At 38.7% G+C, this 25,791-nt stretch overlaps 1 protein-coding gene and 1 long non-coding RNA gene across 4 annotated transcripts; both read right to left on the bottom strand.

Annotated features, from left to right (window-relative positions):
* Window positions 1-353: 353 nt before the first annotated feature.
* Window positions 354-25,042, bottom strand: PI15 (peptidase inhibitor 15). Of its 2 annotated transcripts, none has more exons than XM_065668465.1 (6): window positions 24,936-25,042; window positions 23,659-24,000; window positions 5,765-5,883; window positions 5,351-5,483; window positions 5,084-5,199; window positions 354-2,091 (listed from the first exon to the last, which is right to left on the bottom strand). In XM_065668465.1, the coding sequence occupies exons 2-6, from the start codon at window positions 23,929-23,931 to the stop codon at window positions 1,956-1,958; spliced, it is 777 nt and encodes a 258-aa protein (XP_065524537.1). In that variant the 5' UTR covers window positions 23,932-24,000; window positions 24,936-25,042; the 3' UTR covers window positions 354-1,955. The 2 variants fall into 2 exon arrangements, with proteins under 2 accessions (XP_065524537.1, XP_065524536.1); XM_065668464.1 differs by lacking the exon at window positions 24,936-25,042 and adding an exon at window positions 24,559-24,740.
* On the bottom strand, window positions 10,446-14,394 carry LOC136008753 (uncharacterized). 2 transcript variants are annotated; one of them, XR_010610220.1, is made up of 2 exons: window positions 14,374-14,394; window positions 10,446-10,702 (listed from the first exon to the last, which is right to left on the bottom strand). It is a non-coding gene; the product is annotated as an uncharacterized LOC136008753 (long non-coding RNA). The 2 variants fall into 2 exon arrangements; XR_010610221.1 differs by lacking the exon at window positions 14,374-14,394 and adding an exon at window positions 14,055-14,335.
* Window positions 25,043-25,791: the final 749 nt, after the last annotated feature.

Here is a 25,791-nt window from a genome sequence, read left to right as displayed (position 1 = left end):
ACAGGACTGGATTTTACTCAACCAAAGTTTTTGACTGATTGAGCACTGTCCAAGTCCAAATCTTTCAAATCAAAAGTAAAACCATTCATATTATAACTGATAGGATGAAAGATAGTAGAATATAACAAGTGTTATTCTTTTTAAACATGGACATATATTAAGACAATAAACCTGTCTAGTTATTGTCCTGAAAGATACAGAAGTGTCACTAACCAGAAATGCCTGAAGACCCATAGGTCAGTTGCTGACATCCTTTGAGGGATCAGATTATGGATAGCTGGAGAGTGGCAGCAACATTTCATAATCTGTAGAGCCCATCCCCCCCCCCCCCCCCCCCAGCTATCTTGCTGGATTAAAAATATACATGAAGAATTCAAACTCTGATATTTCCTTTTATATCACCAATATGATACTTGATATTTTGGTGACAATCTCAAACACCCTCAAAAGGACTGAATTAGTGACTTAAAGACACATATATATGTTGAATTAGTGAAATCCTCTGTTGTTCTGCTTGCTCTGCTCAGTATTGCTTTTCAAAGTTCATAAACTTCAGAGGTCTAAATGTAGCAGTGCGAGCAGACTAAACACATATATTTCAAGAGGAATACATTCTGTCCTGTAATACAAAGCCAAAACTCAAGGCTACTTCAGTGACATAGTAGTTGTGGCAGGTAATTGATTTCCTCCTTTTTATAATCTGTTTTTCAAGAAAATTACCTGTATAATATTCTATCTTAAAGTGGAGGTCCTCTTTATAAATGTTCTAGTAAGCACCCATAAGTGTTCATGTTTTAGTAGGAAATGTATGAATAAAGTATTTTTTTTTTATTAATTCACACAGATATTTTCAAGAAACAATGCAATATATATTAAAGGACACTGCCAATTGCTTTAGAAATTTAGATTTTTTGTAAAAAAAAAAATCTGTATGAAGTTTAAAGTTGCCTAATGTCCTTTATTTGGAAATCCTATAATTTTAAATCTGATTTCTCCTTGAAAGTTTACCTGGCTGAGTTTCAGTCAGTGGGACAACACATATACGGTCAAACTTACAGTGTAAAAGACAGTATGGATGTCATGTATTGACGTATGTTGCTTTGTAGCAGTATATTTCTTCGCTTTCCTGTACAAGAATAAATATACTGCTGCAAAGCACCATTATGCCATTATGAATCTGTTCAGAAACACAGGAAAGTAGAATTAGGCTGTGCTATTATACCAGTATTTAAAGTGATGTAGCTTTCTACCCAGGTAAGACTTTAGGTGTGTGAGTTAACAGCCACTGCATCTTGGCTAGTGTGGTTCCTCATTGTCTCTAATTTTCCTGTCTGCACACCAGCATTGTTGATGATAGCAGCAGCCATGTGCTGAACTCTTCAAATGCCATAACAAATTGATGTGCATGAGGTAGGTAATGCTGCAGTTTCTCTTGCACATTTGTTTTCCTCTGCTCAGAGTCCCATTGACATTGCAGGTGAAAGCACCAGTGTAAATGAGAGGAACCAATAAGAGTGTGAGAACAATTTGTTGCTTTGCACGTCACACTCCATTTTTAAAGCACAGTATTAAACAATGACCTTTCTCTTTCTGGAGCTATTATCTTTTAAAGGAAGTAATATTCTTTAATCTTTTAATATGCTTTTTATAGAGCCTAATCTTCAGGAAGCTACACTTGCTAAGGTGAAAATTATTCTGCTCTCCTTTAACAAATTATTAATATAAAAGGGTTAATGTGAGTCTTATATCCAAAAGTGTTAAAACCAAATTATACTATACTTTGAAAGCTAATTATACAAAAGCATACAAAAAGAAAACATCAGAGTATTATTACAATATCTCTCTATATATAATATGTGCAAAATTCAGTATACAAGCTTCTTGCTACTCATCCATGGGGTTTTGGTTTTGGTTTGTTTGGGGTTTTTTTTTTTCAAAATAATGTAAACCTTAACTTATTTAAACCAGTATAAGTAGTTTGATGTTACTCCTGGGAAACAAAGATTGTCAGTACAAGAACCTCCATAGCTTGGAGGGCAAGCTGAACATGGGACTCCTACTTTATATGGTGCTTCTCCAATCCAATTCCCCCTGAAAATAATAAAGGGAAAAAAATGCTTAGTAAGGTCAGAGAGGAAAAAAAACAATCATTAAACATAGTTGCTTTGAGAAATTAAAGGTTTTGTCTTCAGTGATACCCTATAAATGCCCTGTTATTGAAAATATACATTAATATATTTCTGGAGATTACTGACAAGTATTGATCTACCAATTCCCCTAAACCAGCAGGAGAATGACCGTGTCACCCCAGGCCAGTGGTCAATTCTATATCCTTTAGTCTCCATGGTAAAGTCCCAGTTTTCTTGGTTTTGCTACAGCCAAGTGATTTTTGATTATCTGAGCCTGGGAGAGAGTATTTTTTACTGGAGGGCTATATTCATGAGACCTTCGCAACATGAACATTGGTACAAGGTTTTCCTTGAGCAGTTTCTTGTCTAGCAGTTATCTTAAAACTTGGTTTTAAGGTAACTCTTGAAAGGTGGAAAAATAAATTGAGTGAACTCTTGTTCTTAGGTTGGACTACCCTAGGTCCACATTGTGAAGCTCTGAGGTAGAATCCATGGTCAGAGAAAAGGTAAGATGAAAAGTATTCTTAACAGTAATATATTAAGAAGGACTGTATTTGGGCATTCATAGTGGTCTCATTAATGGGAGGAGAAGGAGGACTTCCATCTGGGGAACAGTGCGGTGTAATAAAGCCTGAGCGGAAAGGGGTACAAGTCTGGAAACTGATCATGTGTAAAAGAGGTTATTCTGAAATATCCAAGAACATCTGAAAAACACATCTAAACTTTTAGGTGCTTATATAAAACCTGGGCTTTTAGAGATTCATGTAACATTCATGATGTAGGCAGAAAGAAAGTTAAAATTAGACTTTTATTTAAATGTTATGTCTCACTGAGCAGGGAACTTTCCCCTAGTTTGCATGTGACATGGTATAGCAATGAGTAATGCAATTATTTATGCAACATTTTCTCACCCTCCACCTCCAAGCCAATAACATTGGATCAAAAGCCCTGGTCTGGGTTGTGCCTTGGAATAAAGTAGGAATCTCTCAAATAATTTTCTCATTCCTACTTCTCTTCCAAATGAGTGCAGTGGACTGAGTGCTCAGGAAATATATTTAGTTTGATAACAGATATGGAAATCCAGAAAGCTGATTTCTGCTTCATTTTCTATGCAACACATGGCTGATTTCTGTGAGTCTCTTAGAAAAGCAGGGGCAGGGACTTTTAAACATTATAGTTATCCTCTTAAACTTTTTTCCTGATTTCAGAAGCATAGATTTTTATTTTTTTTCTGCATTACAGCATACCATCAGTGAAAATTATTTGAATTCTAAATCCTAAATCTTTGCCAAATTCCAACCTCAGTAACTTGGGTCAGAGCTGTAATACTCACCCTCTTCTTCTTTAGAGGAGTTCCCTACTCAGAAAGACAGTCTATTGACTGGCAAAGAACATTCTGCATGTGTGCCCAAGGACTCTAAGCCAAATCTACTTAACTCAATCTAATTAATTCTTGGAAATATGAACTTAAGCCAGACGAGATCGCTCAGTATCCTTTTTGTGACTGTGCAATAAGTAGATGGGAAACCCACAATTCTACTACCTATAAACCAAAGTTCTATTCAAAATCTTATCCAGAGAAGAAGCCTGTAACTCCAGACTTTGGTTTGCTGTTTGAGAAACAGTGGGATTTTTACACTGAGAAAATGTAAAATGTCATTAATTCATTGTTAACCTATACACGAACAACGCAGCAGTTTTCAATAATGTGTAATGCATAAACCCTTTCTTTTCCTATATATGTACATGAGAGATGTACTCTGAAAGATTGTAATTTTTAAGTTTTTTTTTTTAAATTAAGATACATAATAAGTAATATTTGGGTTTCTCTTATAAACTTTGATTTCACCTTGTCACGTTGTAGAGCTAAAATTCAGATAGTTCTGCTGCCTGATCTTTGTTCCCTCATATTCATTTCTTATCGCCCTTTTCTAATATATATTAAAGACTAAATGACAGAGAAATCTTTTTGATTCCCACAGGCCATTTTCCCTGAATTCAGTTTTCTTACTAAATCCTATCTTTTTTTAAGTTGCAGAATCCTTAGAAATTCTTTTACTCATGTAACAGCTAGAATAATGACATATTCTTGCATGCTCTTTACCACAAATGGACCTGTGCCATTGTGAGTTTATGGAAAACATGCTCAATTAATTATACTTAGATTTCTGTACAGAACTATGGCTTTGCCTGATATAGAGTCAGAGAAAACAGCCATTTACATTGCCCATGATGCTTATGAAGCACTGGTCCAAAGCAGACTGCAAATTGAACCTTTCACAGAGCCACGTTATTGATCCATTCTGCACCCAGATGTAAGTTTGGGATGATATCTAGGAATGCTGGGGGAAAATTCATTTCTTCATTTCAACCTAACACATGTCTGCACAGCTACTTGATACAGGGCTGCCTATGGCTGTCCTTTGAAGGACCCTAACATGGAAGGCAAGATGAGATTTGGAGACACTGAGCTTAGGTAGATGGACTTTGTAGGAAACCTATGCTATGGATACACTTATGCGCCATGGTTATAAGCAAAAGCATCTTGTGGACAACAACATGTGTTCACAGTAAATCAAGGGTCCGAACTACAGTGAGATTGCTCACCTGAAGAAGACTAGGTCACCATGATTATATTTAATAGAATGAAGAAATACAGAATTGAAAGTAAAGTGGAGTCAGCATAAAGAAGGAAGACAATGATGATGATGATGATAATAATCCAGAAAAAAATGGTCTGGGCTTGTTCCTTACATATCAAGTTATTTCCTTTTCTTCCTTGTATACCAAAGTCATGCATTTTTTGTATATTCAGATGTAAAGTTAGAACAAAAGAGCAGCAGGCAGAAAAAGCACAAGAGGTCAAGCTAGAAAAAGGAGTAAGCAATCCTATGAGAGGACCAAACCATGCATGAAGTAAAAAAGTAAACAATATTTAAAAGAAAGCAACTCACTTTGGTGCATAGTTGCATACCAAGTAAACAGCTCGTCGCCAAACAGATCCCCAGACGTTCATATTGTGGCATGTGTGGATTGCGCAGCCTATACGATTGGAAGTGGCCCAAACCATCTGAATAAATATTTATTATTGGTGAAGTCCAAATTGAAAGGAAATATATATATATACACACACATTTATTTGAGAGAGAGCTATAAATACATCACAGAAAAGTCCAGCTTTGGAAGATAGATTTTGAATAGAAGAATATAATTCATATAACCTGTGTGTAATGGGTGCACATGGGTCCGTAACATCGCATGGGGCACCTGGGGTTGCAGTCCTGAGGGTAAGGGAAAGCATAATCCTTCACCTCATCGTACCACGGCTTTACCAGCTGGAGAATAGATCGATACCTGGGTTTGTTTAAAATACAGAAAGAAAAACATGTAATTTTAGATTTAAATCCTTGGAACTTTCTGCTGCTAATTATTCTGATGCAAGTTACCTAAATATACATTTCTCCATGCATCACTAGAGGCACAGCATTAAGCAGTAATACTCTTAAGACAAATGAACACAGTGGATATCAATTCTTGCTAGAATACTGGATGACAACTTGCATCAGTCCAAGATCTGGATTTCAAAAGGTGTTCAAAGATTGACAAAATAACTGTTTTGTAGGGTATCTGCCTACCTTCCAGTTCTTACAGATAGGTTCTGGCCCAAGAATCTTAGCAAGTAAGAAGGTCCATGGTCCCAAATGCATGTAGCAGCCCAAGCCTCTGCAGATTTGGCAAGAGTTTCATCCCAAACCTGACAAAATAAAATATCCTTAGCAGAAGAATGACAAAAAAATCCCAGATAGTGATCACACTGCAAGAACACAAGAAGCAAGTAGCTTAAGTCACAAATATACTATCATAACCCATGAGGTGTGTAACCAGGCAGAGAGCTCTTCAATTCAGAAAACTGTGGGGAAGCATGTACAGGATGTAGCAGGATTTGCCCTAACACTGGATAGAATTCCCACCCACATCAGAGGAAGCCAAGTATTCAGATCTCTCTCTTTTTTTTCTGGAAAAGCCCTTTACTGAACAGGCATTCTCCTATCATTTCTCCTTCCGTGTTGATGAGATCCATGTGTAGAGAGGAGTGAAATGCTGGCTGAAACTCAGACAGAAAGTCAAAGTGAAGGAGAGACACATGAGGAAGAACAGTTCAGCACAGGTGTTACATACCCCGCAAAACCCCAACACATTTGAAATAGGATCTCAAGAGTATCTATAGCCAGAGAGAGTGTGTGTGGCAGCTTTTCATATTTGAGGCCACAAGGTCAAGAAAAGGGATTCCATAAACGCAGACTATGGATAGTTTCCAGGTGCAGTATGAGTTTCACCACTTTATTCTGCACAGGAGCTGACATTACTCCCTGCCTGGAATAAAAAAATAACAACTCTGTAAGAAGAGACAATTTGACTTAAATTCTCCAGTGATGGGAACATGACAAGTGAACTTAAATACTGCCTCCTTTATATGCTTTGCCTGCTCACATTCTTAATTTGTAACTCTGCTGTCTTCTACATAGCAAATGGGCTTCCTTCAACAATAACAGAGAGATCAGCAGTAGAATCTGCTGTATAAAGAGTATCTCACTGTTATATCACAAGTATGCATAAATCCTACTATAACTTAGTGTTTAAGTGATATCCAACTAGGCTGTAGATTCTGGAGTTAGATCTACATTTTTAATATCCTGAGTGGAGTGTTTTGATGCAGGATAATTTTAGTGAACTTCTGGTAAAAAGGCAGGAACAGAATGTGCTTACCCAGCCCACTGCAGCTTTTTAAACACAAACCCGAACTCATAACCTTGAGTGGCTATGAAATAAAGAGTATGCTCTCTCAAGTATGAAATAAGAGGCAAAGTCAGAAATTAACTTATCAAAGGATAAAGTGGCCCATACCACAGATATTTTCTGTACTATGAACTAATCATGATTTCTAACACTGAATTCATAGCTTTAATTTTGCGACCTGTAGAGTGAGAAGACTGTGCACAGACCACGGACCACAGACCAAGACAGTAATTCATGTCCTGACTTTGTCTGGTAGTTTGTGAGATTTTTCTAAGTGAAAATGACAAAATTCAGTAAATTTTATAAAACTGCAAATATTGAGCAGGTGGGCTACCTCCTAGAGTGAAACTGAAGCATCACAACAGAGAGCAATATGAGCCCTTAATGCAAACTTTGATTCAAGTTGAACCACCTTAGGAAAAGTAAGATGGATGGTGCTTAAAGCAGGGCATATTTACTTTACACCTATTTATAAAGAGTCCCAGAATAAAGTCAAAACAAACTGCCAGTAAAAGGACAAAACAGAGAAGTGTCAGGAAGCAGCATGCTAAGAAGGACTGACTGGTCTTAAGCCAAGGAACACTCTGACTTTAGCTCTGAAAAATGATGGGGAGTTTCTCAGAGGAGTTAGAGATAAGTCTATAACTTGTGTACAGAAGGGTAAGCTGGAGTACTAGGGTACAAGGGAGTGGATCCAGGACTGTTATGGCAACATCCAAACCCCAGGAAATGCTCCAGGTCCCAAGGAAAAGAAAACAGTGTACAGACATTTTTTTTGCTTCAAATCTCTGATATTAAGTCAACTAGCTGCATGTGGATAGTGTAAAAAATAAACCCTTTATAACCTCTGTGGTACATCACAAAAAGAAGGTTAAAGGAGGGGACAACAGAGGGTGCAAGCATAAAAGTGTGCCTGAGAGGCCAGGGCCACAGTCAGCGTTCAGAGCCTGCCCAGGCCCAGGGGAACAGAGGAGAACAAGGATCCAGCACATGAGTCCAAACACAGTTGCCTGGTGTGCATCCATAAGGGGCAGCTCCACCAGAACTGTGACACCCCATAAACACCCTCCTTTGCTGGGATTAATCATGCTTCTGGTGTGAGCGCTCCCTGCCAGAAGGCTGAACATGAGGTTTGCGTTCTTGCTCCCAAGTAACCTGGCTGCAGTCCCACAATAATCTAAATGTGTACTGTATTTGCACAAATAGCACCAAGCTCCTCATGTCCATCCAGCACATTTTTGCATACTAAATTGCCTTGCAAAATAGCATGTTATGTGTTTGAAAGAAATGTGAAGACCAGATTAGTTTTTCACTATTAATGCCCTCTCTAAACTAGATATGGCCCCCGCCCTGGACAGTGAAAGCATTGCTAGTCCACTTCCATTTCTCCTCAGTTTCATTTTCTGGTTCTCAGGAATCTTCTGCAGCACTTCACTGGTAAAGTTTCAGGGGGTTCTTTCAAACTCAGTTAATAAGTTGTGGGTTTGGCAGGTAAGCATTACTGTGATATATAGTGAGCTCTGGTTTCCATTATCTGTTCACTCTTGACCACTCTCTGGACATACGAAATTTTTGGCAAACAGAAAAGGAAAAAAAAAAGCGAGAATGAGAAGAACTTAACTACTGAATAAGAAATAAGGTGAGGGGATCATATGCAGCATCTTTTAACTTCCTCCATTCCTTTATTAGCAGCTGTTGAAAAGCCTTTGTGAAGAGTCCCTTCCTGCTATATAAATAATTTGTATTTCATAGCAGAAGATTGAGTGCTTCACCTTCCTTATTTTATTTTCCTATAAGAAATGGTGGTCTCACTCCCTCTAAAACTAGCTCTCGATCATCTTCATGAGTAAGACAGATGATGCACAGAAATTATCACATGATGACTTAAAATCTTTAAAATCTTAAAACTGTAAGAGTTCCCCTTTTCAAAGAATCCCAATCCTGAGTCCACACTCATATTGATTTATATTTCAGTTAAGTCCCCTGTTTTGGGCATGTAAGAGAAAAGGGCAAAGACATTTGGATTTTTTAACCATGCGGCTTCATTGTTGTGTATAGATAAATAACATATAAAGAAATAGAAAAATATTCTAAAAAGATAAACTGAAGTAACCTGAAAGCCAGAAGGACGGTTTCTGTATGATAAGATGTCCTGGGTTCAGCAGTAGCAGTCATTTTTCGCCTTATTAGTAGCCAGTGCAGCACTGTGTTTTTGACTTTCAGCCTGGGAACAGCGCTGGTAACACCGATGCTTTCAGTTGCTGCTCAGTAATGTTTACTCTGACCAAGGACTTTTTGAGTCTCAGGCTCTGCCAGGGAAGGGGGGAAGCCGGGAGGAAGCAGAGACAGGACACCTGACCCAAACTAGCCAAAGAGGTATTCCATACCACAGCATGTCATGCCCAGTATATAAACTGGGGGCAGTTACCCGGAAGGGCTAGATCACTGCTCGGTCAGGCTGGGTATTACTCCTCGGGTGGTGAGAGATTTTATTCTCTCCCCTTGTTATTTCCCTTATCATTATTATCATTGGTGGTAGCAGCAGTGGTTTGTGTTATACCTTAGTTACTGGACTGTTCTTAACCCGTGGGAGTTACATTCTTTCGATTCTCCTCTCCATCCCTCTGGGAGTGGGGTGAAGGAAGTGGGGGGAGTGAGAGAGGTTGCGTGGCTGACTGAGTTTAAACCACGACATAAGAAAGGAAAAATCCCAATTTAATTAGCAAAGACTTTCAAAAACAATGCTATATACAAAATTATAAACTTTGAAATGATGGCCAATCCAGTGTTTCTATTTAACATGTTAGAGAAAGCTGCCTGGCATGAACGTAAAATTGCAAAAGGAAAAAAAGCAGAAAAATTTGCATACTCAGTAGGTCAAGATTTAAGGAAACGCTCAGTGCCAATCTATGCTCATTATCTCTGTGGTGACTGCAAATCTTTGGGGAAGCAGACACCTTCCTTCCACCCAGTATAAATACCCCCTCCCAAACTCTCCAGATCACTGATTTGGTCCATCATGGAAACCCTCCCCACTCCTCAACTGGGTCTAACTGAGCTGTGATAGAGTTAAAGCGTCTCACCACACTTCCACTAGCAACTTGAAGTGAACATCCTTTGGCCAATTTATTTTTCTTTCCTCAGCCAAAGATTATTTTCCTAGAAAGCTGTCCGACTGCGCTCTCTGCACTCCTCCCAGCAAAACTGCACTGCAAAACTACACTTGAAAATCGACCAGTGGACTGAATATAGGGAACAGGCCAGTGCTTCTACATGGGGAGCTTCAGCATGAGAGAACACTTTATGAGGCAGCTGTGTGTTGTTCTCTGCACTCATACAGCACACGCTGGTTGAGAATTAAGACTAAAATCTTAGTGTAAATAAAAGTCAGCAGGAATTTTGCGAGTGAGGTCAGAATTTCGCCCAAGTTTTTTTTTTTTCTTTTTGTTTGTTTCACTCTGTAAACAAATAGTAAAACAAATTATTTTATTCCAATAGTGTATAATAAGCAGTGGAGTGTAAAATTAAATATCTTTAATGTTGAATGAAATTTCTTGAAGCCCAGAATACAAACTTCTTTCCCCAAGGGAAGCTTTTTAATGTTGTGGGTCACAGTTTCTTTGTATCCTCTATCGCTGTTTTATAGCTGTCTCTCAGTTGCTCTTAGGTAGTTTAGATTGTAGAAGGGATGGAGTTGCCCTTTTGTTGCAACAGCTTTGCTGGAACAGGAGGTCCTGGTCGCAACTATCCTCATAGGTATTAAAATGATGATGAAGCTGTATAAACATTATGATGAATAAAAAAAAAGATGAAGCAACTATAATATTAAGAAGATCTGTCCATAACACTTGTTGAAATAACTGGCTCTTCTTTTCCCACAGTAATAACTATGCTTTTGTATGTACATAATGTACATAACCATTTTTACAGTTAGAATTGTACTCCTAATATCAGTCATTAAATGGAGTAGCTTTCTCTTGACACCCTGCTCAACACATGTCTTAGGGGACAAATCCTGTTGCAGAACAGGAGTTAAAGCTCAAACCACAAGCTACTTCAGATAGCAACCTCACTACTTTATCTGTGAGTAGAAAACACGTACCAAGTATACCAGAGGAAACTGAATGGAACCCTAATCCAAATCACTTGTTCTTACTACAGACTTTCTAAGACAATTATATTATTGTAAACATACTGCTACTCTGGCTGCTTTCACCCTGTGGTAATTTTATTTGTAAAGTTAAAATTTTCATACTCCTAGATTTAAATGCAGTACTGCAACAAGCATAGTCTGAACACGCAAACTTTGCTGAGAACATCTGTGAATGGTGTATATATGAAGTTGCGGTTAAATTACGTTGACTAAAACAGAGCAGGGATTTGAAGCAGCATTCTCAGGGCCTAGATCCCATCATTGGTCCTATGAAATGAAACATCAGGTCTGGGAATTTTGATGGTATCAAGGAACTGTGTCACTTGAGATCTGTACCTTTCCTAAAGTAGGGGTCATATATTCACTACAGGCCTTCTGTATGACTAACTGAAATTATTTAATGTGTGACCCTCCCTGAAGACTTCCTATTTCCATGGAGCACCTCCCAGTTACCTGAATAAGGTCTGATTTAGGAACTCTGGATGTCAGTGAAGCTCATAACACATGACTGTTTTTTCCTTAAACTAACCCAAGATGTTAACCAAGATGGTGCAAACACAGGCACCACAAAGTTTCTGCCTGGAACCAATATTAAAACCCTGTGTTTCCAGCTGATTTTGTAAGATTTCACTCTGTAGTCCACAGGACTTTAGGAAGCAGTCCATGTCTCTCAGCTTGTCAGTCCAAAGGATCAGGTCATTTTCCAAGATTTTTCCATAGCAGGAAGAGCTATGAACATTATACATAATAGAAGCGCATTTAATGAATATTAATTTCATGATGTGATGAAATAGGAGGAACAGCTCAATATAGAAGTGGCTATGCATGTCTACTACTTTAGCTTTTTGATCACATGCATTAAGTTTTCTCATTGCTTTAGAGAAAACTTTTATTTAGCAAGAAGAGAGGAGAGAGAAGGATCCCTTAGCCTGCCAAGGTTTCCTCTCATATTCTGTGTTGTAAAGGAGTTCTTGGATGCTATAGATCATCCAAAGTATCACTAGCAAAGTCAAGAAAGGAAAGAACAAATATCTTGGAACTTCACACAGACCCTTGATGGATATTTTTCTTAAAACCAGAAAATTCCTACCCATGCAAGTATAAAAATGTCATACTCCTAAGTTAATTTTATGCATACTACAATATGTTAATTACTTGTTTCCCATTTGTGCAAGAGAATGTCTCCTCAGTATTTGAAAAACAAGCAGAATTTCAATGTTTCTTAGTTTAAAAATAGGGAAAAAATCTGTGTGCTCTATAAATACTAAAATGGGCATTCATTTCTATTTCATATCTTCAACACACTGTCAAAGAAAAAAAGACTGACAACTTTTAAATTTCCATGTTGTTGATACCTACCCTCAGATTTATTATCTGATTGGTAAATTTTGCAAAACATGCTGTGATTTCTTTTTCTTTTTTTTTTTTTTTTTGTCCCCACAGAAAGCAATTACTGGCTTCTTCCAAAGTCATCAGTAACACCTGTCAACACTTTACTGCATTTATGTTCTGTGAGAGTGATGTTATATTGTCTTTTTCTCATGACTCATTGTTTCAAAAGTAAAACTAAAGTACATGCATATTAAGATGTTTATTTCAGTTTTCTTACAGGCAGACAAAAAGGACTGATTCAAGCAGCAGAATACCTCCCAACAGGTACTTAAATCAGTCATGTCATTAAAGCTGAAAGGTAAACCGAAAATTAACATTTTAGTTACCTCCCCCACAGATGCCACACCTGAGAAGGAATGACTGACACTGTCCTCTGGAATTGCACCCCTTTGTAAGGTGTTCTTAAAGTTCAGAATTTGGAAGAAGATAAAGTTAAGATCCATTATTCCTGGCAAATATGGGGACTGAGAAAAAAATATCAACCTAACCTTGATAGTCTAGTTCTTCATTATGCAATGTGTGGAAAAAAGGAGAAGTATTATTCAATGGGGATGACCATTCAGCCAGGGATGACTTTCCATGAGAAAGCTGAAACATTTTTAATTTTGATTTCCTGATTTCCTGTTTTTCAGAGACAAAAAATGTATTCTTGGAGTAATCGGATACCTTCCCTGAAGCTCAGAGTGCAAATTTACAGTGATAAAAGAAAATATCTGCCTCGGTATAGTTATATCTTGTTTATGCATGCCTTGTTGTATGAGAGACATCATTACCAATGCAAATGGCAATGAACTCCCCCTTCTCTGCAAGTACTTTGAAATAGTTATTAATGGCAGCAGGTAGCGAGAATTTATGTTCTCAATACAAAAGGAGCAGAATACACAGTGATAAGCTAATTCTGTGTGGATATCTGTGTGTGCAACGTGGATGTTTTTAGAAGCATTTAAATTTACAGCCCTCATTGTAGCAAAGAAACTATGAGAAAAATGTGAGAAGTAGGAGTGCTCCTTCCTTGAGAATTGCCAGCAGACAGATTGCTAGACAGAAGATATGGGCTAACTGGGGAATCCATAAAGACATGTTTTTAACCTGGCAGCCTAGGCAGTCTGCTAATGATCATTTTAAAGCATTCAAGCAGTAGAGAACTGTGCTTCCATTCTTCTTGTGCCATCACAATCCTTAATCTTTCCTGGCCCAGTTTTAAAACCAGTAGCAAGGAAGCTCCCCTCCCTTGCATAAGAGTACAGGAGAAACTCAGCAGAGCACTGCTCTGAATATTAAATAACAGCAGCAGCCCCCAGCAATTTGCTGTTTGGTTTTGTTTGGTTGTTTGTTATAATAACATATCAGATAGGGTAATAATCTGCATATTTCTCGGTGGTTAAACAAAGCATATACATCCTGGTCGCTCACTACCCTTCTAGAAGTTCCCTGAGTGCCAGTACAGTGAGAGCTGCTGCCCATAATGCCACAATAGCCACGGCGTGACTATCCCTGTCAGCTGGCTGACACCGCTTGTACAGCTGAAGTGACAAGCACCAGGTACAGGCTGAGCACAAATCCAGAGCAAACAGGTGAAATACCTTGTTTTGATCACTCTCCTTTTCTATACTCCTCCTTCTTTACAGGACTGCAATGATGTGATGAGACTGTAAATGCTGGGATACACAATCTGAACGCAGTTGCATGACAACACTGTTGTATTTTGCAGTAAAAATGGCAATTTTCTTGCCTGTTTGGGCATATTAATTTCCATTAATATATGTCAACTGTGGACTCATACTAGCATCTTCAGATGATTATTTGACACAAACAAATCCACAATGGTTCATATGCACATCAGAAAGGCTGCCAGTAGGACCTTCTTTTAGCAGCAGTCAGACAAAAAGTTAACCTTTCTACCTCAGACTTGTGATTTTATTCTCCATTAGCTCTGTACTTCTGCTTGTTTGCCCAGCTGAAGATCAGAAGCTCTTTCTTCTGGAATGACAACAAGTGGGAAAGAAGAAAACCTCAATGCAAGTGATTTCTTCCTGTGTGAAAAACACTGGGCAGCTGATGGATGAAATCTGATGTGTCCAGCCCATCTGTGCAGCTGCACTCCACAGCTGCTAGAGCAAGTCCCAGAGTGGATTAGCAGATGTAAGCTGCTATCCTCCAACATGCAGATCCTGTCCTCATGGGTCACTCAGCCGTGCAGCCTCGCACCAGCCGTACCACTTGCACATGCAGTGGCCGTCTCTCAGAAATCCCACAGCAACATGCAAAGCACGCTAGAGTCCCTTGCCCAGCTTCTCCCTTTCTCTTTTGCACAGTCAAGCCTGTAGCATTTTCAGGTTCAGAGACTTCCTGTAGGACCCCTCACCATGTCCACTACCCCACAAAGCTTAATTAAACAACCTACCAGCCCTTCTGCCTTCATGCTTTTTCAGCAGTGACTGAGCCTCATCTCTTTGCCTTCACTTTTTTCAATACATACTGTGTGATGAAAATACATGAGCTCATTGGAATTTATAGACAGATCTGGCAAACCTAAATATTTATTTGGGGTCTGAGATCATTTGGGCTCTAGCCTGTCTCTCTCTCTCTAAGAATATGAATACTCTTTGCTTTCAACTACCACCTGTTAGAAGTTTTACTGTACATACTGTAATTGGTGCCTACCATATGTGCAAGTCCTTTCCCAAATGCATTAGGTAATAATTTGAAAGTTTACACAGAAAATTGCCAACGTCTTCTCTCTAGAGAAAAAGATCTTGAAGGGAATCACAGTTCTGTACTTCATTCTTTTGCACATAAATAGAGGGTTAATACATCAAGCTGCTTGTCCAATACCCCATGCAACTCAAAATAAAACTGTGCAATGTTTTATAGCCAATTTACTCTCATATAACCAAACCTCCAAACATCTGATTCACACTTCTGAAGGCCTCAGTACTAGAAGGTCTCTCTTACAGTATTCAGGGCATCACCAGACATATGTGCAAGAAACCTCATTGCCAGAAATTATTTTCTTATGAAAATTCAAGTCTGTATTTTATACAGAAGTTTATATTCCTGCATGTCTATTTGGTACAAATTCAAAGTGCTATCATTTGAATCCTGACCACTGTTAATAGTCAATTTGTTTCTTCTAAAGGCTGTCTGCATTTCTTTTCATGTTTGGCACCAGGCTTTCAAACAATAAGAAACAAAGAAAATTGGTAGGCTATCAGATTTAATAACAATAAGCTTCACTGATATGCTATTATTTGTTTAGCTTTTGGGAAAGATAAATATCAGAGCTACATATCTTAAAATATTCAGTGCTTTCCTAACCTACTGCAAGGCATATTTTAGTTGGCAAGAGCTTATCTCAGAAGTGGTAACACGGACCAAACTTTGTCTAGTTCCATGTCACCCTGACAATTGGTCCTAAATCTAACAAGGAAGGTGTCTGACCTCCATCATTTTAAATACAATCAGAGCAAATCGCCTTTTCTCTAACCCACAAAATGTGAATGAAAAAATCATTTCTTTTGTGGTGTTTTGCTTCTATTCTAGATGAAAAAAATCTACACTTTTTTTGCCTTTTTTTAAGAACCACTAAAGTTTTTCAGTCAAAAAAAAAATGTTCTTAATTTCTGTAAAAGTTTTCAAAGAAAATACTTTTATTTTCTAAGTAGGTCTGACTGAAAGATATGGCAGCATGACAAAAGAAAACACATAGCAGCTTCTTCAGGACAAAGTATAAAAGCATAGTTATTTATTCTCAGAAGAAAGCTCAATTTAAGATTCTTTTTCTTGACACAGATTAACAGATACTGCAAAAGATGCAAACTGCAAACCCAGGTGATTCTTAGTTAAGTTAAAATAGACCTCAAACCCCATCCCAGGGCACCTGGAGATGCATTCACACATGGTGGTGCCTGTGCTAAAGACAGTATTCTGTCCACAAAAAGCAAACAAGTGGTTGCCCTACAGTTTCCATCTTTTGCTGTCTTTATGATACACATTTCCACAGACCTGGGTAGACTATTCTTCTTTTCAGATGTTCTTTTCAGGTATGGAAAACGAATGAAAATGTTGAGAGGTTTAAGGTTACTACCATCTCCATTCATGTCTGAAACAAAGTGATGTGTACTTTGGATCAAGATTGTTGTGAAAAATGCCTTGTCTCTGTTTTTAGCCAAGAAGTTCAAGAGGTGCTACATTTAATAATAAAGGAATGTCTAATTCTGATGGCTCTGGGCAGGCTGCTTCTCTATCTGAGACTTTACTAGGTTGTTTTTTGTTTGCTTAGACTCCTAGAAGGCTTTCTTTTAATACTAAATTTAAAAAATGTAAATATTCTAAAACACCATCTAGATAGATGTTTTAAAATTTTTATACATAAAACATTGGAAATGAGCTCTAATACCAAAGCAAGTTTAACACAGTCATTCTTTATCACAATATTTATCAACAACAGCATTTTGGGGGAAGTTCTTCAGATTTTTCAAGGAACACTTTCCAGGAAAAGTCCTTTCTATGTAATATAACTCTTGAACAAGTCTTCTGCCATTCACTCTGAACATAAGTGATGGCTTTAATAGGGTTTCCTAGCCTTTTGTAGATGAAACTCTACTAGAAAAATCAGCATCATCCTGCATCTTACTGATAGCCTACAGGTAGCATAGTGCTGCATTACTGACAGTGGTGCAGTAGGAAATAGATAAGTGGATAAACTCACCTGTGAGGAAAAAGAGAGCCAGGTAACTCTGTTGTGCCAAAATCAGCAGAAAGTAAGCTCAGCTACTCTTACTTTCTTTCAGCTTAGTGCCAGTTGCCATGTTTTGCCCCCACTGCAGAAGAAGGCTGAGTATGCTGTAAAATGTTTGCTTCCTTTCAATATTGTCATGCAGACAGCCACCCCTAACTGCAAGCATGTAAAGGACATCAGTTCTTTCTGTTTTAAGTTTCCAAGGATTGATATTGCGGAATTCATTAGCCCATGATCTTTAGGCACTCCTGGTGTTGGTTATGGCACCAGGCAGAAGGGACATATTCATTTGGCTAAATAGAAACATAATTGGCATGAGGGTCAAACTGGAACCAGTGAACACATTTCCTCGTTACACTCCTTCTCATTTGTTCTCACTTCACTTTGAATTCCCAGCATGGCTAAAAGCTACAGCAAACTGGGATATGTGGACTACACTGGGGAAGCTCTCAGCACTTTGATGTCTTTCCTCCCAGAAGACTGGGTTGGGCTATACTTAGATTTACTTTGTTCTCTGCCATGATGAAAATCAGATTAAGATCTTTGTACCCTGACTTACTATCTGATTACTTTATTCCAACTTTCATCATGTGTATAGGATTTAAGGGAACAAGGCTGCCAGTAACTTCTATAGTAAATTTTCCATTGCATTGTGGGCCTAATCTGCTTTGACATTTAAGGGCGCTACTCACCGATTTAACAAAGGAGCTGTAAACTGAATGCAACTGTAATTTGCTCCAATACACAGAAGCATTGTAAGACATGCACATGGAAACTAAGGAAAGATTATATGCATGCATGTATCTTAATACCAAGAAAACTACCAGTAAATAGGTAAAGGGTAATGTTTGAAATGAACAGGAGAGAAATTATATTAGACCGTTAAAAAGTGCATATAAAGATTAATTATCTGAGGTTTAGAGGGAAATATTTAGGTTAGACATTTGGAAATCATTTCTATTCCTAAGGTAAAATATTTGCCAAGAGATGTGACTGAGATAGCATCACTATATGTGTTCAGTAGTAGACAAGATGAAAACCATATGTATTTAATGCAGAAGGAAGTCCTGCAACAAGGCAGGGATAAACTATATGAATTAGGAGTTCCTATCCAACTCATTAGACATAAATCTTGAAGGAACTAGCCCTACAATCCTCACTCACATATGTGGATGATTTCAGTGGGACCATGTAGATGAGCCAGGGCAAACAACTCAAGAACAAAATGTCCTCTAAGACATAGAATAGTCTGTAATAAGCCACATTGACAACAGCAAAAACAATATGTAAACAAGATGAGAAGCTTATTTAGCAGAAATGCTTCTGAATTTGAGAGAAAACCAAAATAATTCACTTTTTCCATGTCTATATAAAAGGTTTAGGACTTTGGAAAACTTGAAGTAGGTTTTTCTTTTGGGGGGTTAGGTTGTTTGTTTTGTTTGGGGTTTTTTTTTTTCATTCTGTTTTACCCATTACCTATTGCATATTCACAGAACTCCTTTTTAAAGATCACTTTGACAGAAAGAAAATATTATCAAGACTTTCAAATTTAAGAGTGAAATAATAAAGCAATTATTTACATTTATGACCATTAAGTGGGGTATTTTCTTGCTTCTCTGACCTGACTTTGTAAGTTTGCTTCCTATCCATGAAGAGCTGCAGACAAGTCTCCAAATTCATCACCTGAGCAAAAGGGGTCACTCCTGGCCCACACATAGTGCACAGATTTCTCCCGTGACTCATACAGACTCCCTCACACAACTGCAGGAGTTTCTTTTGGAACAAAATTAGTTTTATTTTAGAATAATAGTTCATTTCCTTTGTCCATTTTATAATGGTCTTTTATGTGGATTTACTAGAAATTAATAGGATCAGATTCTCCATTCCCTTCTGCCTCCTCTGCCACCAACTCGTAAGAAAATATCTTTATATTGCCATGAAATAACTCCTGCATTTCCAAAAAAACCTCATTTCAGGCTAGTCTGGGAATCTTTTACTATTTTGAGTCCTACAAAGTGACATATTCAATCAGGGGCAGATTTTGCCAAATACAGAAGTGCATTTATGCAATCACTGAACAAAAAAAAAAAAAAAAAAAAAAAGTGTATCAGAACATCTTCCATACCTTAGCAGGCTCAAGTTTATCTGGAGCATTTTTCTGCTCTATCTTCAGACAGCATTCCACAAACATTCAGCTTTATGTTTTTGAGCATGCAATCTATTATACTTCAGACATGCTGCTGCCAGTCTACTAATGACCATGTTGATCAGTACTGGGCTCAGGATTCACCCTTGCAGAGCCGACAGTGAACTACTCACAGCTAGTTTTTCAATATCACTCTTCAACAAGTTATTCAGACCACTTCAGAGTACTTTTAACTAGAACAGGTTTTCCCCACTTTCCCTATGGCAATGTCATGGTGGACAATGCTCATTAAAGCCCAGCTATATCAGAGTTATTGCTTCTGCTTGATACATGAGAAGTTGTTAATAGCATGCCTGTATGTAAGCACTTCTTGACCAGGTTTTGCATGCACACAGTGATGTGGGTTACAATAAAGACCATATGGACTTTTAAAAAACTGACCTCAAGTGGGGTGATTGTAGGAAAGGTATAATTAACATTTGATTCTCATAGGAACAGACATTTCATTAATGAATGTTTTGGGAGCCTAAAGACAGTACCAATGCATACTAAATGATATGTTTTGTGAGACTCAAATTTCAGCTAGCAACAGCTCAAATCTTTACTAGCCTACCAAGTAGCCGAGATATTCCAGAAAGGCAACACAGGCTTCTGTAGTACAGAACAAGCATTCAGGAAAAGGGATTTGCTTGTACACAGACTTCCACTAGATTTGCAGGTTTACACACCTTTCACACTAGAGAGATGCAGGCAATTCTACACCTCACTTTCTCTGAGTCATTAATTTAATGGAATCCTTCTGCTTTCTCCGGAAAAAAAAAAAAAAAAAAAAAAAAGAAAGAAACAAGCAAACAAACACCCCCCCCCTAAAAAAAAAAAAAACACTAAAGCCAAGTGGATGATTTTGACCCTTTGCCCGATCAAGACTATGGTGTCATCTTTCTTTGTGCAGGTATGGCATCAGCTTTTAGAACACTGAAGAATGACAGTCATAGGCTGAGGAAGAATGAAGGATGTCATAAGACCCAAATTAAAAGAAGAGGTCATTACTTCCAAAGGTCTGAAAGTCCTTGTTTCATTTCTCTTTCACTATCTTTCACATATGCACTGACTCTAGATTTGTACTTGCAGAAAAACTTCCAATTGATGCCATCAGCAATACCAGAACCAGAACCAAAAGGAGGACTACTTTAAAGTCTGATGGAAAGGGTGATAATGTCCCAGAAGAAAGATTTCCCAAAGTCTAACTGGTGTAAAGCACACCGGTTTCTTTCACTAAGGACTGATAATAAAACTGTGTGCCCCATCACTGTTTTTCACTCCTGGCTGTTGGCTTTCATTGTCCTCCCAGACAGTAAGTGCAGACAAAATAATGCACAAGGAAGTCTAATTTTCTATAGATCATAGGATCATAAAATGGTTTGGGTTGGAAGCAATCTTAATGATTATATCATTCCAACTCCATTCCATGGGCAGGGACATGCAATGAATGTGTGAGAAGGGGACTGCATCAAGGGAAGGAACAGAATGCGTCAAGGAGAAAAAGCCCCAGGAAAGGTTGGCTGTGGAGAATGTAATCACAAGAACCAACCCATATAGCTAAACCCTGAGTTCTTACCAGTGGAGAAGAAAAAGCAAATGGACTGTACAAAACTAAGAATGTGATACAGCAATTCATGAGAAGAACAGAGCTCCTAACAGAATTAGGAAAAAAGAACAAAATACAATCTAATATGACTGTGGACAGAGAAAAGATGAGAAAACATCTTTTTCTTGTGCTTCCAAACTGTTTAGTCTTTCTCTACTTCAACACACTTACAAAAGACAAAAGATTTCCACAGCCTACTGCATCTGTAAGTAATTCCAGTAATTCTCCAACATGTGACATCCTTTTTAGTCATTGTTAGGGGAAATGGTAAAGGCCACTTTCATCACTACCATTGCACTTTTCCATAGCATTCAGGACAGGAACACACGCTCTGGAAGGTTCTTTCAAGCACAGCACTTGTCTGCTGGTAACGACAGTGTGTTTGCTGTGTTATTTGTGAAAGTGAGTAGCAAGTGACACAACATCTTCTATATATAACAGCAGCAACCTTATGTCCCTATAAGATACAACAGATGTTGTGCCATACATTGAAACTATACAGAGACCTAACAGTGGGCCAAGCAAATTCAAACTTTACTGATACAGGGGTTCCCAGTCTTTGCATGGCTTACATGTCATCTTCAAGACCTCCCTACCAAAACCTTTCTGAAGCCACAGATGCAAAAAATTAAATAGATGTTACCATGGCTACAAAGAAGGTGGCAGAGCAAGCTTTGTGCAATGTTGCTCGCTGGGGTTTTTTTGCTCTCTTACATGGGACACACAGAGATTGATTAAATTCTGGAAGAGAATTGGGGGCAAAGGGATTGGCTGACACTCCAGAATCCAAGTTCAAGGTGTGCTCTGGATCATTACCTAGATAGCTTGAGGTGCTGCTCTGAATTCTGCAGCATGAAGTTATGAAGTACTTTCAGACTGGGAAGCCAAACGTGAAAGAAAGCCTAAGACCTTGCCCTTGAGACTACTGGTTGGGCTGATGCTGATGGGAACACAACCCACAGCTGGTTGGTACTGGTAAAAGCAATAGTAGGAAAGGCAAAGAAAAAGATAGTATGGAGCATGGCTTCAGTCTCGATTTTGTACCAGACCTTGCACAGCACGATTGCAGAGCAGAGCTGCAGCAGAATACCCACAGCAGATAAAATCTTGGCAGTTTATGCATATGAGTGCATTAAAATAGATTATCAAGGGAAATTGCTTTCTCTTTTGAAGCTGGTTTTCTTTTTTTTTTTTTTTTTGTTTACTGAACAGGCTAAGAACACTGCACTTACAAAACTCCTGGGAATATGACAGGGTGTTGGCTTCACTTAAGCAAACTGCAGGAGCACATTGCTAAAGCACACAAGCCAAGGAAGGGCATGGTAGGCTGCCATTCCCTCAGACATTACAACAAAGTTTATTTATGCAGAGTCAAAGGAAACATCAGTGGAGAGCACAGCAATGAAAACGATGACTGAGCTTGCCTTCTGACCTGTCTGTTTTTGATGTCTCTGACCTTTCCACTCAACCAAACTTCAAACTCAGCCTATAGTATAGCAACAGGTCTCATCCTGATATGTTTTGAGTGCACTCAGCATTTTGAGGTGGTGCTGGGATGTGCTAAGCCAATTTTATAATCAAATCCAAATTCAAGTAACATCTGTGATAGAAAGGTCTCCAAGTTGTTAGTCATTAGCTGCTAAAAAGGAGGAGTTATCACTCTTATCCCCTTTTTATGTCAAGCTGATGGTGTCCTGTTTCTCAAACCTGTTAACTAACTGTTGTCATATGAGAAACTCTTGTAACTTCAAGCAGATACATGGTGCTGACACAATTTGTCTGTGCTTTTAGAACAGGGTGAATACCCTACTTAGAAGGCAAAAAAGTTTGTGCTTGGCCAGCCTATGTTTAACATTAGAGGTCTACACTATGCATGCATTCAAAGTTGGAACACAAATAGCAAACATACTACTTTAGCTACTACTGCCAAGTATGAAATCACAGTGAATGAATAACTTCTATCATACCTGCAGGAACAGAGAATTCATATAATGAGTATTTGCCAATATGGGTAAAAAGTGCCTGCCACAAACATAACATTTTGCGTACACTGAAATCCTACATATTAGAGAAACATTTAAAAGCAGCATTGTATTTGATGGAAAAATAGAAGCATTAGATGCACACAGACCATATGCAGTAAGTAAAATACGTGAGCATGAGATAAACCGTGCATCAGATGAATTACTTTACAAACAGTTTTACCATATTGCCTCCAAAAGTATTATGTGTGAAATAAATTAGAAATGGTCACTGGCTACCTTTTGTATAAATCAGGGCAATGACTTTAAGCAAAGTCCACAAAAGTGATGGGGTTACTAATGGTCAGTACTTTAAACACATGTGAATGTGTGTGAGCACATCTTGTGATCACACACATTACTCCTCCAGCCAACAAAGAGTTAATTCACAGCTTCATTTACTTGGGTCTCAGAAGCTTCACTGGGACTACTCATAGAAATGAAAACCCAAGTCCAGAGTTCAGTGTCTGGTTTTTGCTTGCTTATGTTAATGCAACTTTAAAAATGTAAGGAAAGAACATTTCAGTAAGCAGTGCTAAAAGTCATTTATCAACTAAACACTCACAATTTAAGAAAATCAAATCACTGACTTACAGTTTGTTTTACTCTGAAATAAACAAAGCTCACTTACCATATATTCCATGTTGGAAGCAGGTGGGAAGACTTTGCCTCTGACTTGATTATGATAATCAAGAATGGCAATCATATCATTCTGTGAAATGTAGCGCTTCCGCCTGGCTTTGGGAATTTTTGCAGAATCCAGATGAGCTGCCAAAGCTGTCTCAATGTCAGTAAAATTATCGTCTGACAGGAGTAGGTCAGTGGAGTTGGGTAACACTAATGCACTTGTTTCACAGAGAATGGAAAATAAGAAAGCACAACTGATTGCAGTGATTACTGTCATTTTGGGGCCAAAGGAGAAGGATAGGCCACAGAGGTACTCTGCTTTAAGTCAGGGCAGTAGAAAATAAATCTGTAGAAGAGAAGATGTCAAAGATGTGATTCTGTACATCTGGGTAGCAGAACAAAGTGAACTGGCAGCCTGTGATCAGAAAAATGATTCTGTCTGTCAGCTCAATCATAACAACAATCCAGTCAGAACACGTGCTACTGAGCAATTTCCAATAACCATCTTAAGGGCTAATATGTCTTTACTACAATCACACCAAATGAAGTATCATTACACAATGAATCACATAATCAGAGCTAGCAGTATTCCTGAAATAGGGACAGTGCTATCACACCTGATCAGTCCATAAAACACACTACAAATCTTAAATGGGGAGACTTCAAGGAACCTCACAGCATGTTTTCCAGTGAAAATGAAAAATATATCCTAGGCTATGCCTATCCCATATGCATGGATTATTTTGACACAATGTGGCACAGATAAGCTAATAGGCAAAAGACAACATATAAAGCATGAAGGCAGGACATCTTAGAAATAGCATTCAGATCTTAACTTCAGCAAAATGTGATAAGCATTGATAACACTGCATGCAAAGCAAACTTATTGAGCTGAATGGCTTACCTCTGGATAATACCAAGAAAAAATAAAAAGAATACAGTCTATTGTTCTCCCAGTATATACAGCACTCTCCTATATGATGATATGAACCTTTGTGAAGGAGTGTCTCCTATTATAAACCCCCAAAGCACAAAACTGTGCTGATTTCGAATCTTCTGGCCACAGCAGCTGCTAACAGCTTTTATATGTTACAGTCCGCATGAGCCAGAACAGGCAGCTTCTCTAAAGGTCTCTGCTTAGCCAAAACGAGAGGGGAGGAGTTCTGCACAGCACACAGGCAGGGATTGGGTGGCATCTCCGATGTGTAGGTGGTTTGGGTATTCAGTCACACCCCCAGTTTCTATAGTATGAAGAGGCAACATATCTTCAGTATTTCCTACCTTTTTTTCCTCCGTGTTCGGTTTTTTTTTCCTCATTTCACAAGCATCATGCTGGCTTGACAAACATTTTACGCAGCTCTTTAAGCACTGACGGAGCACCAAGAAGCGCAGAGGATTTACAAACCGCTGTTGCTTCACTCACAGGAAACGGAACTTATACAAAGCTATCCCCCCCTGTCCTGACCCGTGCTGTCTCGTGGGGCAGCCTGCCCCGGGGGGGCCCTGAGCCATGCCTGGCAGCGGGAGGGCAGGCGAGAGGCACTACTTGCGAGCAGTCTCTGCTCTATTCATCGCCGAGCAAATGCCCTAGGTGCTGCGCCTTACCCTTTACCCCTCACCAGTCTGCCGCCCGCTTCACTCCCCCTTCATCCTCTTCCCTTGCCTGCTCTCCCTCAGACACACAAAACTCAAGGCAGATTGTGGCTAGCCAGTATCAGTTACCTGAATGCTCGTGAGAAACTACGGGAGCAGCAGGACCAATAGCTCATGCCAGTGCTTGGGAAACATCTGTTTCATATTAGCATATAGCTGGAATTATTTAAGCACAGAATGGTCCAGCCAGTCACACAGCAGAGCTAAGGGCATAACACTGGGGCCATGACAAAAGCTAGCAGAGAGAAGCAGCAGCAGCCAGCAATTGTGTACTGGGGGCAGGCAATGAGAGCAATACAGTATCAGGCTGATCCCCCACTAGAGCTAGGCGACCTGGGGCAACCCGTAAAAGGAGACCCTTAAAAATGTAATTACAACATTTTGCCACATCATAAAGAAGCTAGAAGAGAGAAGCACAAGTGGTTTGATATTACACCAAATCTTACCGAGTGCTCAAAACTTTCAGTAGCTCTATTACAGAAGC

The sequence above is a fragment of the Lathamus discolor genome, chromosome 2 (assembly GCF_037157495.1).
Source record: "Lathamus discolor isolate bLatDis1 chromosome 2, bLatDis1.hap1, whole genome shotgun sequence".
NCBI classification, from domain to species: domain Eukaryota; kingdom Metazoa; phylum Chordata; class Aves; order Psittaciformes; family Psittacidae; genus Lathamus; species Lathamus discolor.
Note: the sequence above shows the minus strand (reverse complement) of the source record. Positions and strands in the feature narration are given on the sequence as shown.

Bases quoted from the DNA above. Each gene is read 5' to 3' on its own strand.
- PI15 (XM_065668465.1), bottom strand. From the start codon at position 23,931: ATGACAGTAATCACTGCAATCAGTTGTGCTTTCTTATTTTCCATTCTC. The intron at 5,884-23,658 runs GTAAGTGAGCTT...TTATTTTGTCAG, and splicing joins CTTCCAACATGGAATATATG to GTTTGGGATGAAACTCTTGC. The intron at 5,484-5,764 runs GTAGGCAGATAC...AAACAAACCCAG, and splicing joins CTATCTGTAAGAACTGGAAG to GTATCGATCTATTCTCCAGC.